Here is a 12375-nt window from a genome sequence, read left to right as displayed (position 1 = left end):
TGCTGGCCACAAAGTGTCAGTTCCCAAACGGAAATATTCTCCAAAAGTTCATATATATTATAATTTGTGTATTTGTGTGTCTATTTTCTCTTGAAAGGTTAATACAACATAACATATTTTTGTTCTATTATTAAAAACACGTTTTTGTCTTATTAAATGAAAGTATAGACTTTTTTACAATACAAAATTAAACGATGACAGCTTTAATATATCATTGATTATTTACTCCAATAATAAATTGTATTTAAATAGCAGTTAGAACGATTGTTGGTTCATGCCTTAACTGGGATGTAGATCCCAGTATAAAGCTTTTGTTGGCGGTAGTGAGTCATTTCAGAAACACGAAAGGATTGAAGAAGAAGAGTCAGAGGTCGCAGGATGATGACGTAGCCCAGAAAAATGGAGAGGAAACACATGTCAGCTTTTAGTCTGTATCAAACGTTATCAGCAGATTTGCCTTCTCCTGCTAAGAAGCCTTCAATCCAGGTAGAAAGGATTGCCATTATATAATAGGAGTAAATGCAGTATTGCAACTGTTGAAAACCAATGCAGTAAATTCAATTTGATGTCAAATTGTTTCAATTTCACAGGTAGCATCTAAGAAGAAGAAGAAGAAGAAGAATGGGATTGCAGGCAGTAAAGTCCACGCCATTAAAACTCAAGTTAAACCAGAACAGAAAAAAAGGTGCAAGAAGCCTCCAAAGTCTGCACAAACACAGGAGGAAGTAAAAGAAGTGAGTGTGTCAAGTAGTTTTACCCTGAAATGACTGCTGCTATTGATGTCATTGTTTCAAACCCTGTAATTATTATTATAGTAGCGTTGACATAGCGTTTCTTTGTTTGAAATCAGGAGGTGGAATGTGTGAATGGAACAGATGAAGCTCTGGATGCGTTGCTGTCTGACCTGTCTAGAGTCAACAACAGCAGGGAGCGAGCGAGCAGACTGTTCCAGTGGCTCATCAGCCCTGTTCCTGCTAAAGCCTTCTTTAGGTAAGAACAACACGCATTGCTTCTTCTGCAGCGTATATTCACGTAAATATTGGTTTTTGAACAATTTTTAGAGATTCATGATTTCTGTTTATGTTAAACTAATGAAAAGGAAAATCTCATGTAATCTCTTTTGTTACATAAGGGACACATGGGAAAAGAAACCCATTTTGGTCCAGCGTAAGAATCCAGATTACTATAAGGGCCTGTTCTCCACAGCAGAATTTGACCGTATATTAAGACAGGTAAGGATCAGAAACCGTAGGACGCTCACTCATCCTACACTTATCTGCACTGATTTTACTGTAATGACTGTCAGAATCTCCATGATTGTGTTTATTAGGATCATTAGGAAGTTTATGTAACATGAGAAAATAATAAATCCATTTCATATTGATCCATATATTTGTGCTATTTAATTTAAGGAGGATGTTCAGTACGGAGTGAATCTGGATATCACAACCTACACTAATGGCAAGAGGGAAACACACAATCCTCCAGGGAGAGCTCTGCCTTTCACTGTGTGGGACTTCTATGAGGTAAACAGCGAACGGTGGTGCAGACAAGTGATTCATGACGTTACTTTTACTGCCAGAGTAGAGTAATTACTCATTCTCATTATCAGTTCTACATTCCAAATGGTTGGAGGCATTGCAAATTAGCTTCACCAGCTCACTCTGTGCGGATCATTAAAGATTTCGCTCCCTGGAAAAAAACGAGGCCCACCTGCATTATGAAGCAGTTTAATATTTTCTGTGCTGCAAGCTAGATGTAATTTTATGCGATTCACCATCTTCACGGTGCTCTCACCGCAGATTAGCGATGATCATTTAGCGTTTTCATTTCCCAGAATGGCTGCTCCATTCGACTGCTGAATCCCCAGGCTTTCTCCTCCACCGTGTGGAACGTGCTCTCCATTCTTCAAGAGCGATTTGGCAGCATGGCAGGAGCCAATGTGTAGGTTTTTAATATTATTTGTCAGGTGCGCTGTGTTTGCCTTTGTAATAAATGTTTTTAATCACCAGATACCTGACACCACCTGGAACACAAGGGTTTGCTCCACATTATGATGACATTGAGGCATTTGTGGTCCAACTGGAGGGCAAGAAACACTGGAGAGTGTACAACCCAAGGTGAGATCCAGGGATGGGAGCTAAAAATATATATAAAAAAATATATAAATATCATAGATTATGCGGATACATTTTATTATAATTGTTTTGTTAAAATAAAGTTTTCCTAATAGTGTGATATAAAATCAATTCACAAATCAGGTTTTGGTTAAAACTGAAAAAACAACTTGTGAAATTGTTGACATTTTCTTTTTCAGAACTGAAGATGAGACCTTGCCTGTTTTTTCAAGTCGTAAGTTAAACACTAATTCTTTAGTTAAGAGGAGACCTTAACTGCTCACCTGACTCTGTTGTTTTCCATCTCCAGCAAACTTTAACGATGCAGAAATCGGAAGGCCAATCCTGGAAGTGGTGCTAGAAGCTGGAGACCTCCTCTACTTTCCCAGAGGATTCATCCATCAGGGCGACTGCCTCCCAGACGCTCACTCGCTGCACATCACCATCTCCTCCTACCAGAAGAACAGCTGGGGAGATCTGCTCCAGAAGGTGAAACCGTCTGGTCTTTATTGAGAAAGATACAGATGAATACACTGTGACTTACCTAGTGAAGTTTGGGTCTGTAAAATCTCTGTAATATCCTAGTGTTACTAAAAGGCAGATTTTCTGCTTTGATTTCATTTTTACAGCTTCTTCCAGCTGCATTAGATATAGCAATGGAGGAGGATGTGGAGTTCAGACAGGGTTTACCTCTGGAGTATCTCACCTATATGGGAGTACAGAATTCTGACAAGGTAGTGTACTATTCTTTTTTTAAACATAGTGTTCCATTTTGCTGCTACCCACTAACCACAGAACTCTTGTGCAGGATGACCCACGGAGAACAAAGTTCTTCTCCCAGACTGAAAGCTTGCTGAAGAAGCTAATCAATTATGCTCCAGTTGATGCTGCTGTGGATCAGAAAGCCAGAGACTTCCTCCATGACTGCTTGCCTCCCATGCTGTCTCCAGGTATGTGGTTAATACATTTGTGTGTAATTGCCCTCTTTTCAGTTCATTTTGTGAAAAAGTGCAGCTGGAGTCAGGAAATGCAAGAGCGCAGAGATATGAATGTGTTAAAGTTCCACAGGATGTCTGATGAATGGGCTGTTCAAGCAGCGTATTGCTTCAGACTCATTTATATTATCGTTCACAGATGAATTAGCCAGCAGTGTTCAGGGAGCACCTGCTAGGTGGGAGTGCGGGCAGGTCATGGATGTGGCTGCACACATCAACAAACAAACCCGAATCAGACTCCTTCGAGCTGACTGTGCAAGGTAATATATATTTTAATTGCATTTCCCTGCATGTAAAGACCAGGCAGGTTTGCCATGGACTATTTAACGTACAAAGTTCAGTGTCCATGCACCACATGTTTTAATGACACACAGTATTAAAGCACAAACATGAAAATGCATTGTAAGCTCTCTCCTCTGCCAGGCTTTGCGGTGATGGAGAGGCGGTTGATCTCTACTACACGACCAGCAACTCCAGAGTTTACCACAAAGAGGAGCCCAAGAGTTTTGAAATAAAAGCAGAAGTAGGCCTGGGAGATCTGTCTAAATGTCATGTTTGCATACAGCCCTTATGTGAATCCATGTTTATAATTGCTTTCCCCCCCCAGCACACAGAAGCAGTTGAGTTTTTGATCCATTCATATCCTAAATTTGTGACGGTGGGAAGTTTACCATGTGGTGCTGCAGAGGAGAGGGTACGTTTTTGTCTCATTTGTTTTGTGCCAATCTGTGTGATCTACTGAATGTGTGTATTTACACCATGACCTTCTTCTTTATCATCTTATTCTACATACATTACAATGCAGGTAATGCAACAGTGTTCGTGAAGTTAGCCTGAGTTGCTCTCATGCTGTTGTTTCTCCCTTCAGATTGCTTTAGCCGAGCTGCTTTTTGAGAAGGGGATTATCCACACTGCAGAGCCTCTGTAGTGACCAGATTCTTCAGATGACTGCATGAGCAGATTCAAATTGCTTATGTGTAAAATCCAAATTCAATGCAAAACACTTGTCATAAATAGACTCCAGTAGCTGTGCTTGGATGACCAAACCCATCTATGAACTTGTTTACTGCTCTGCATTGAATAAACCATTTTTTTAAAGGACCAGAAAATGTGTGTTCTGCAGTCAATTGCAAGCAAGTTCAAAGTGACTGAGAAATAACATGTTTATTAATGATTGATAAATCTCAAAAAGACAAGTGTATGATCTTAAATATTGTGATTAGTTGGCCTCCCATCAGTCACGGCAGGACACATTTCAGGTACGTGTGCATTACTTCCAGGTCACCTCTTCACCTGGCTTCAGTTCCCTATGAGGAAATGTGAAACACTGCATCACAGTCTAGATAGAACAAGAGTTCACTCAAGAATAATTGTTTTACTTTAAACACTCAAGTTGTAAAAACATCCTAGGAGCCAATCTAACTAAAACATGAAGGAAAGATGCAGAAGGACAAATGTTTCCTCACCTCCTGTACAAAGCACTTTTATTCCTGAAAGCTGTCAACTTCTGGTCCTGTAGTTTGTCGAGGTACCATCCGATCACAAAGCCCATGGGCACCAATAGATTCGTCCAGTGCTCACGCGCAAATGCCATGAAGTTGACCATGGTTCCTAAAGAAATAGACAGAAAACACATCAAATGCGGACCTGAAGTCGTTACTTTGCACTGTGCATTCACATTCATAACAGTCCAGTGCGCAATTAAAATGCTAAGCTACAGCTAACAGCACTGGCTAGCTAACCTTAGCAAGAAAGGCCAGGTTTGCGTAAAGAACAATTACTGCTGTCAAATAATGACGTTTCCTATAAAGCGGTAAACGGTTTGAAGTACAGCGTATCAATCAATGAAGATAAAATACAAATGTATGTGAGACTGCTACCTTTTGTTGATAACCAGCCGTGGCCTTTAGGTCTTTCCTCACCAGACAGAGGACATTGGACTGTACCACATTTGTAACTACGTCGTGGTTCCTCCATCAATGAACATCAATATTTCAGCTGTGGTTCATGTTGCGGTTGTCTGGTTAATTACAAATAAATTGCTAGAATTTCAACGTGCATATGTCATTATGTATCTTAATAATGGAAATGTTTGGTATTTTCCAACTCACAGTGTGTGGACACCACCACACTTGGTACGGTCCTCTGCCCTTTCACACATGATGCAGCGGCAAACATGTCTGCGAGTGAAGTGTGTATTCAAAATGTCTCAATGAAGGAATTATAGCAAATTCCATTAAACATAAATTCTATCGAAACGCGGAGATTTGTATTATCTCACATTTAATGGTATGTTGCACGTTTCCTTGTCAATTAAAGTCACTGGACAAAAGCTAAGAGGTAGCTAGCATGCTAAGTAGCCTGAACCGGGAATTTCACGTAAGCTAACTGTGGCTAGCAGCCAAAGTGATTTCTTTCAGTGTAACTGCTCAAGATAAAACATTCCAACATCACAGACGTTGCATGCATTATACAAATAATTACACCTTTGAACGTAATGTTTGCTGCTTATTTTCCGCATGAAATAAGTTTATTGAATCGAACAAGTCTGAGCGCCTTATTGTCTTATTAGTGTCTTATTGTTTTTCAAAATGGCCAAGTTGTTTTCTATTACTCTGCCCAGTTTAATGCGAATTTCCTTGGACTTTCAGCGACACAACTGAAGAGCAATGACGTCTATTATCAAGTTGACGGCCGTGTCGGGGGTTCAGGAGGAGTCAGCCCTCTGCTACCTGCTCCAGGTGGATGAGTTCCGCTTCCTCCTGGACTGTGGCTGGGACGAGAACTTCTCAATGGACATCATTGACGCAATGAAACGGTAATTTTGCTGCAGACAGCCGCACACAGAGACTCTCTGCAGTGTATATACAGTACGTATGTAGCAGGATGCTGATGCAGCACAAGGCAGTGTCCGTGCATCTTCCCGACTCTGAATCAGCACACATCACTTTGGCTTTAAAGGATGCGGTTTTGCCAGTGTCCCTTTTTATAGATTCCATTTGAACAGTGTCCTCATTAGCACTGACCGAATTGATCACATCAGTTTCCATCAACGTGACTGATCATGAGCTAATTTTCACTGGACACGCTGCGGGTACTTCACTACTTCACAAAGATCAAGGTCCTGTACGACTGAGCACAGCGGTCAGCTATTCATACATACCCCAGATCACCTCACATTGCAGGACTATAAACATTTAGTTGTCTCTTTCTCTCTGACTTTGTTCTAATTTTTCTTTATATTATGCCATTTGTCTCCCTCAGATATGTTCACCAGGTTGACGCTGTTCTCCTCTCCCACCCTGATCCCATTCACCTGGGAGCTCTGCCATATGCTGTAGGGAAACTGGGTCTGAACTGTACTATCTATGCCACAATTCCTGTTTATAAGATGGGTCAGATGTTCATGTATGATCTTTATCAGGTAGGAAGGAGCTGTATGTAATGTCATGCATATAAAGTTTGTAACGACTAGTAAGGGGCTTCAATGTATTGTTTCCCTAATTATTTTTGTATGTCCAGTCTCGAAACAACAGTGAAGATTTTACACTCTTCACCCTGGATGATGTCGACTCAGCTTTTGATAAAATCCAGCAACTGAAATACTCTCAGATTGTCAACCTGAAAGGTAAGTTATATTCAGATTCTTAAAGGTCAGAAGTCACACCAGTTTATCTGTCAGTATATATTAGATTATATCTTTCCTTCAACTTGTCAGGTAAAGGCCACGGTCTGTCCATCACGCCGCTTCCAGCTGGTCACATGATTGGAGGCACCATTTGGAAAATAGTTAAGGACGGAGAAGAGGAGGTTGTTTATGCCGTAGACTTCAATCACAAGCGAGAGATGTGAGCAGAACCAAAACATACATAGTAGGAGGGGTTTTTGGTGTTACTTAACTCTTAAGTAATATCATGTTTTTGTCCTCTAGACACCTAAATGGCTGCACACTGGAGAGCATCAGTCGTCCTTCTTTACTTATTACAGACTCCTTCAATGCTACATACGTGCAGCCTCGACGCAAACAGAGAGATGAGCAGCTGCTTAGTAAGTAACCCCCACTGGACTTGTAACTTGACCTTAATAAACATGTTTCCAGCAGTACTGTGTTATTTTTGTAAAGCTTTGAAATCTTAAAAATTTCTCCATAGCTGCATGGGAATTGAACAAAATGTGCATCTCTTATTTCTGCATTTCAGTTCTCCTCTTGTATAAAACGCTAACACAAAAATCCTGTTCATCCATTCATCTCATGCTTAATCTTATTTTTCACACTCGCAGCCAATGTAATGGAGACGCTTCGTGGTGATGGTAATGTCCTTATTGCTGTGGACACAGCCGGTCGGGTGTTGGAGTTGGCTCAGCTCCTGGACCAGATTTGGAGGACAAAAGATGCTGGCCTGGGAGTGTACCCACTAGCCCTGCTGAACAATGTCAGCTATAATGTGGTGGAGTTCTCAAAGTCCCAGGTATATGTGACCCTTTTTCACCATTTTAACTGTTTTTTAATTATGTTGTTAGTTAGAGTTTAAAATAAAAACATTTATTCTTGAATAAACTCTTTTGTAGCTAACTTGTGACTCAGGTTGTTTGTTGCATTTGTAGCTCAATAGGCAGATTTTAGAGTGATCTAATGTAACAATGTTGTTTGTAGCACCAGATAAAGTACGTGTTATTGTGCATTACAATGGAATTTTGATCATGTTTTTCTAAAGGTGGAGTGGATGAGCGATAAGCTGATGAGGTGTTTTGAGGACAAGCGAAACAACCCCTTCCAGTTCCGTCACTTGACTCTGTGCCACAGTCTAGCAGACCTGGCCCGGGTGCCGAGCCCCAAGGTGGTGCTATGCAGCCAGCCGGACCTCGAATCTGGCTTTTCCCGGGAACTTTTCATCTACTGGTGCCAAGATGCCAAGAACTCCATCATCCTCACCTACCGCACCACACCTGGAACTCTGGCACGCTATCTCATCGACAACCCTGGAGAGAAGACGCTGGACCTGGAGGTGAGACCAGCAGCCGTGATACTAATTTACCTTGACAGAGTGCTAAGATTTATCCCTTCAGGCAGCAGTTGCCCCATGGGAAGCTCCTGTCTCACATTCACACTTTCCTGAGGAAACAGCAAAAAGTGTCAGCCCATCATTTACACTATAACCACCTTTAAATCCTCTCAATGTGACAGGTGAGGAAAAGAGTGAAGCTGGAAGGCAAGGAACTGGAAGAATACCTTGAACGAGAGAAAATAAAGAAAGAAGCAGCTAAAAAACTTGAGCAAGAAAAAGAGTAAGTCCCATTAGAGATGCTACATTCCCTGGCTGTTTGACTGTTGTTCATATCAAAATGACAATCTGATGACAGTCAAACAATTATGTGAAAGTGAAGAAGCTTTTGACACTCTCCAGGGAAAAACGTAACTTATGTTGGCACAGGTAACGTTTGTGTGGTACATTTGCAGAGTGGATGTCGACTCCAGTGACGAGAGTGATATGGATGATGACGTGGATCAGCCAGCTGTCGTAAAAAGCAAACACCATGACTTGATGATGAAGGCGGAGGGAAGCCGCAAAGGCAGCTTCTTCAAACAAGCCAAAAAGTCCTATCCGATGTTCCCTGCACACGAGGAGAGGATCAAATGGGACGAGTACGGGGAAATTATCAGGTACTGAATGATTAATATGTTTACACACTACTGCAAAAAAACTAAAATCACAACATAACATCACATCATTGCATTTTTACAGGCTAGAAGAGTTTCTGGTTCCTGAACTGCAGGCCACAGAGGAGGAAAAGAGCAAACTGGAATCTGGGTTAACCAATGGTGACGAGCCCATGGACCAAGATCTCTCTGTTGTTCCTACAAAATGTATTTCCAGTATGGAAAACCTTGAAATTAGGTCAGTGGTCATTATAAAGAGTGGCTTGACTACTATAACTGTGCAAGTTTAGATTCCTCCTCTGCATCCTGTTCAACAGTGACTTAAAGGGCTTTGTTTTGTCTTCATTCCTCTACAGAGCAAGGGTAACATACATAGACTACGAAGGTCGCTCTGACGGGGACTCCATCAAGAAAATTATTAATCAGATGAAGCCCAGACAGCTGGTTATAGTCCATGGCCCTCCAGAAGCCAGCCTGGACCTCGCTGAGTCCTGCAAGGCTTTCAGCAAGGACATCAAAGTGTACACACCCAAACTGCAGGAGACTGTGGATGCCACCAGTGAGACACACATCTACCAGGTGAGCCTCACAAAGCCCCTGCTGCCCTGTGCTATCTCTGCCATCTTCATTCTTGCTTGTTTCCTTGTGCCAAAGGTGCGGTTGAAAGACTCGTTGGTGAGCTCTCTGCAGTTCTGCAAAGCCAAAGACACGGAGCTGGCGTGGATCGATGGCGTGCTGGACATGCGCGTAATCAAGGTGGACACTGGCGTGATGCTCGAGGAGGGTTTAAACGAAGAGGGTGAGGACGGCGACCTGGCCATGGACGTCGCCCCTGAGCTTGACGTGGATCATAACGCCACAGCAGCAGCGGCACAGCGCGCCATGAAGAACCTGTTTGGTGAGGACGAGAAGGAGCTGTCGGAGGAGAGCGATGTCATTCCCACGCTGGAGCCACTTCCTACACACGAGGTGAGGCAACTCAAAACTCTTTTCATCATGTAGGAGTTATTGCAGTCATATATCATCATTTCCAAATATGAGCTTTGCAGATTTGGGAATTGTGTGAAAACTAAATCAGCATTTTTATCTCCCATGCTTAAATCCTTCATCTCCTGTTTCGAGCTATCGTGCCTGAATTATGCATCTATTCCCTTTCCTCTTGAACGAGATATATATTTTCACGCTGAACTGTAATTGACTTTTCAAGCTGCTTGTGATTTTGTGAAACGTCTCTGCCAGCCCAAGTGAGCATACGTAAAATGTCCTCCTTCAGCAGATATGAATGCGGACGAGACCTTCCACTGTTAATGCTGCACATACATCATTCTGTACAGTAAAGCTGAATCATCTACCTGAAGGGAAATAAACACTTTGGTGGACAACATTAAATACTGAAAATATCTCTCAAAATAAATCGAGCTATTTTCATGAGGTGTTTTCCATGGTGTTTTAAACTATAACAAAGGTCAATAGTTAAAGTAAAGCATAAGCATTCTGTAACCTTTATTTTTTCAAAAGTGTATGTGTGACCAGGAGGGTGTGTGAGTGGTTCTGACAGCCGCTTTGAGGAACAGTCTGACCAGCGCTGTCCTCCGCTCTCCCTCCAGATTCCCGGGCATCAGTCGGTGTTTATCAACGAGCCTCGCCTGTCTGACTTCAAGCAAGTCCTGCTGAGAGAGGGCATCCAGGCCGAGTTCGTAGGAGGAGTGCTGGTGTGCAACAACATGGTGGCCGTTCGCAGGGTGAGTGCCCCCCCCCCCCCCCCGGCTCAGAGCGTGGTCGCTGCCGGCGTCACTAGCTCCCAGCGGGGAAGGACAGAAAACATGTTTTTTTTTCCAAGACCACTCAAAAATTCTAATGTCTCTATATTGATTCATATTTGTTACACGTGAAGGGAATTTAAAGGAATAAAGACAAAGGGGCTGTTTGAAACGCATTAATGTGGCTCACTGAATAAGATGCATCCATCGTCTGCCAGTAGCCTTGAGTTCAAACATGTCTGTTGTGCTTTCAAAGCCTCAGAAGCCACTTGCAGAGATTGCTGGAGGGGATCCATTCATCACTGCCATAAAGACATACAGAATGAATACGTTTCCAGTGACACCAGTCTTTATTGCCTAAGATTCCTTGGACTTTGGGCCATCAGTCGTGGTGACGTGCAGCTGAAAATTGCCCCTGTAGGACATACTAATGTTCCTGTATAGCAGAATGAGACATTAAGGTTCACCCTTTGTGAGATGATGGATTGTGGACCCCAAGCAAGTGGCACTCTTTAGATGGAGCCACGAGAAACACAGCAGCTTAGTTTGGAGAGTTGAGACGCACAGGAAGAAGCAGAAAAACTTACCGTATTTACACTATGAACAACAAGACACTTGCAATATATAATTAGCGGAAATGGACCTGAATAAGTGTGGTTTGGGTGTATTTACCTGCTGATTATCAAATACTTAAAATAGAGTATAAGGTTATAACAACACAGATAAACAAATACTGTGTGCGTAGGTTGGATTAATGCCCCAGAGGCAATGAAAGCATTTTGGCTCAAAAAACACACAAAGACAGAATCACAGGCACTAAGTTTCCATCTACAGTATAAAGAAGAGAAGCAGTGAGCCAGGATACCGACAACAAAATGCATAATTGACAAGAAGTAAAAATAGATGCAGCCCAGAAAATAAAATCAAAGAGATCCAAGTTAAAAGAGCATGTGTGCTATTTAAATGGAGATGCACAATGTAGATTCATTAGACTCTTTAATCCCAAGTTAGTTGGAAGCAGAGGAGCGTGGTAGTTTTGGAGGTCAGCAGCGTGCAGTGCAGGGCTTCTACATCAATGTTTAAAGGTGCATTACAAGATGCTAATGGATGCTTTGTGGGAACCTGCGTGACCTGTGCATCTTTGTGCTCTGTCCAGACGGAGGCCGGGCGCATTGGCCTGGAGGGCTGCCTGTGTGATGACTACTATAAGATCCGGGAGCTGCTGTATCAGCAGTACGCCGTGGTCTAGCAGGACACGCTGCAGCACAGAGACAATCCTTCCCCGATGGACAAGGCTGCACCACACACGGGCTACTACCTCTGCCCCGTGGGCGACTCCAGCTGTTTCACTTCCAAGCTCGTTGTACAGTTTCCCTTTTTATATGAGTATTTTTCTCCAAATGGTGTTTTTTTATTGTTAGTTTACCTCCACAGTGTGAGAGGCAGAGGTTTAGCCTAGATTGACATCACTGCGTGAACCCGCCCTCCTCCCTCTGTACAGTAACATCCCAGTGAAGCAGATCATCGTCGCCTCATAATCCTGTCATTAAATGGTGTTGTTTCTTTCTTCGAACGTGTTGCTGTGAAAGTTTTGCCTCTGATATCTCTTTATAAAAGTTGCTACTTTTACTTTTTGCCGTAACATTGCCCGTCAAATTCAGCTGTGTACTAGGTGGGCTAGTTAGTGCAGAAACTCCAGATGGAGACGTTTTCGGCTGAATTTAACTGGCCTCTGAATGCCCATATCAAATCTGCCCATGCAGCAGCACCATCTGTAATACAGGGATGAGATGACATTGTCCCTGAAGTGATAACTGGCATTGGAAATAATTCAGCCTGCGTGT

The 12375-nt window shown here is 42.5% G+C and overlaps 3 protein-coding genes across 6 annotated transcripts; 2 read left to right on the top strand and 1 right to left on the bottom strand.

The window, feature by feature from the left end:
* The first annotated feature begins 249 nt into the window (after window positions 1-249).
* On the top strand, window positions 250-4210 carry riox1 (ribosomal oxygenase 1). Of its 2 annotated transcripts, XM_029141695.3 has the most exons (15): window positions 261-486; window positions 591-734; window positions 851-990; window positions 1133-1232; window positions 1413-1526; window positions 1838-1944; window positions 2013-2120; window positions 2318-2352; window positions 2428-2606; window positions 2747-2851; window positions 2926-3067; window positions 3252-3372; window positions 3536-3635; window positions 3720-3806; window positions 3981-4210. In XM_029141695.3, exons 1-15 carry the CDS (start codon window positions 400-402, stop codon window positions 4038-4040), a joined length of 1629 nt encoding a protein of 542 aa, XP_028997528.1. In that variant the 5' UTR covers window positions 261-399; the 3' UTR covers window positions 4041-4210. The 2 variants fall into 2 exon arrangements, with proteins under 2 accessions (XP_028997526.1, XP_028997528.1); XM_029141693.3 differs by having other exon boundaries at window positions 250-486; window positions 3536-3806.
* Window positions 4211-4257: 47 nt separating this feature from the next.
* On the bottom strand, window positions 4258-5150 carry LOC114849924 (NADH dehydrogenase [ubiquinone] 1 beta subcomplex subunit 1-like). 2 transcript variants are annotated; one of them, XM_029141744.2, is made up of 3 exons: window positions 4993-5150; window positions 4579-4723; window positions 4258-4419 (listed from the first exon to the last, which is right to left on the bottom strand). In XM_029141744.2, exons 1-3 carry the CDS (start codon window positions 5087-5089, stop codon window positions 4383-4385), a joined length of 279 nt encoding a protein of 92 aa, XP_028997577.1. In that variant the 5' UTR covers window positions 5090-5150; the 3' UTR covers window positions 4258-4382. The 2 variants fall into 2 exon arrangements, with proteins under 2 accessions (XP_028997577.1, XP_028997578.1); XM_029141745.3 differs by lacking the exon at window positions 4993-5150 and adding an exon at window positions 4855-4965.
* Window positions 5151-5240: 90 nt separating this feature from the next.
* cpsf2 (cleavage and polyadenylation specific factor 2) lies at window positions 5241-12100 on the top strand. Of its 2 annotated transcripts, none has more exons than XM_029141655.2 (15): window positions 5241-5401; window positions 5764-5930; window positions 6377-6536; window positions 6635-6740; window positions 6831-6960; window positions 7044-7159; window positions 7394-7581; window positions 7828-8118; window positions 8298-8398; window positions 8571-8774; window positions 8857-9009; window positions 9128-9350; window positions 9426-9740; window positions 10379-10513; window positions 11688-12100. In XM_029141655.2, exons 2-15 carry the CDS (start codon window positions 5782-5784, stop codon window positions 11778-11780), a joined length of 2364 nt encoding a protein of 787 aa, XP_028997488.1. In that variant the 5' UTR covers window positions 5241-5401; window positions 5764-5781; the 3' UTR covers window positions 11781-12100. The 2 variants fall into 2 exon arrangements, with proteins under 2 accessions (XP_028997488.1, XP_028997490.1); XM_029141657.3 differs by having other exon boundaries at window positions 5281-5303.
* The last annotated feature ends 275 nt before the right edge of the window (window positions 12101-12375 follow it).

This window comes from Betta splendens, chromosome 24 (assembly GCF_900634795.4).
Source record: "Betta splendens chromosome 24, fBetSpl5.4, whole genome shotgun sequence".
Classification (NCBI taxonomy): Eukaryota; Metazoa; Chordata; class Actinopteri; order Anabantiformes; family Osphronemidae; genus Betta; species Betta splendens.
Note: the sequence above shows the minus strand (reverse complement) of the source record. Positions and strands in the feature narration are given on the sequence as shown.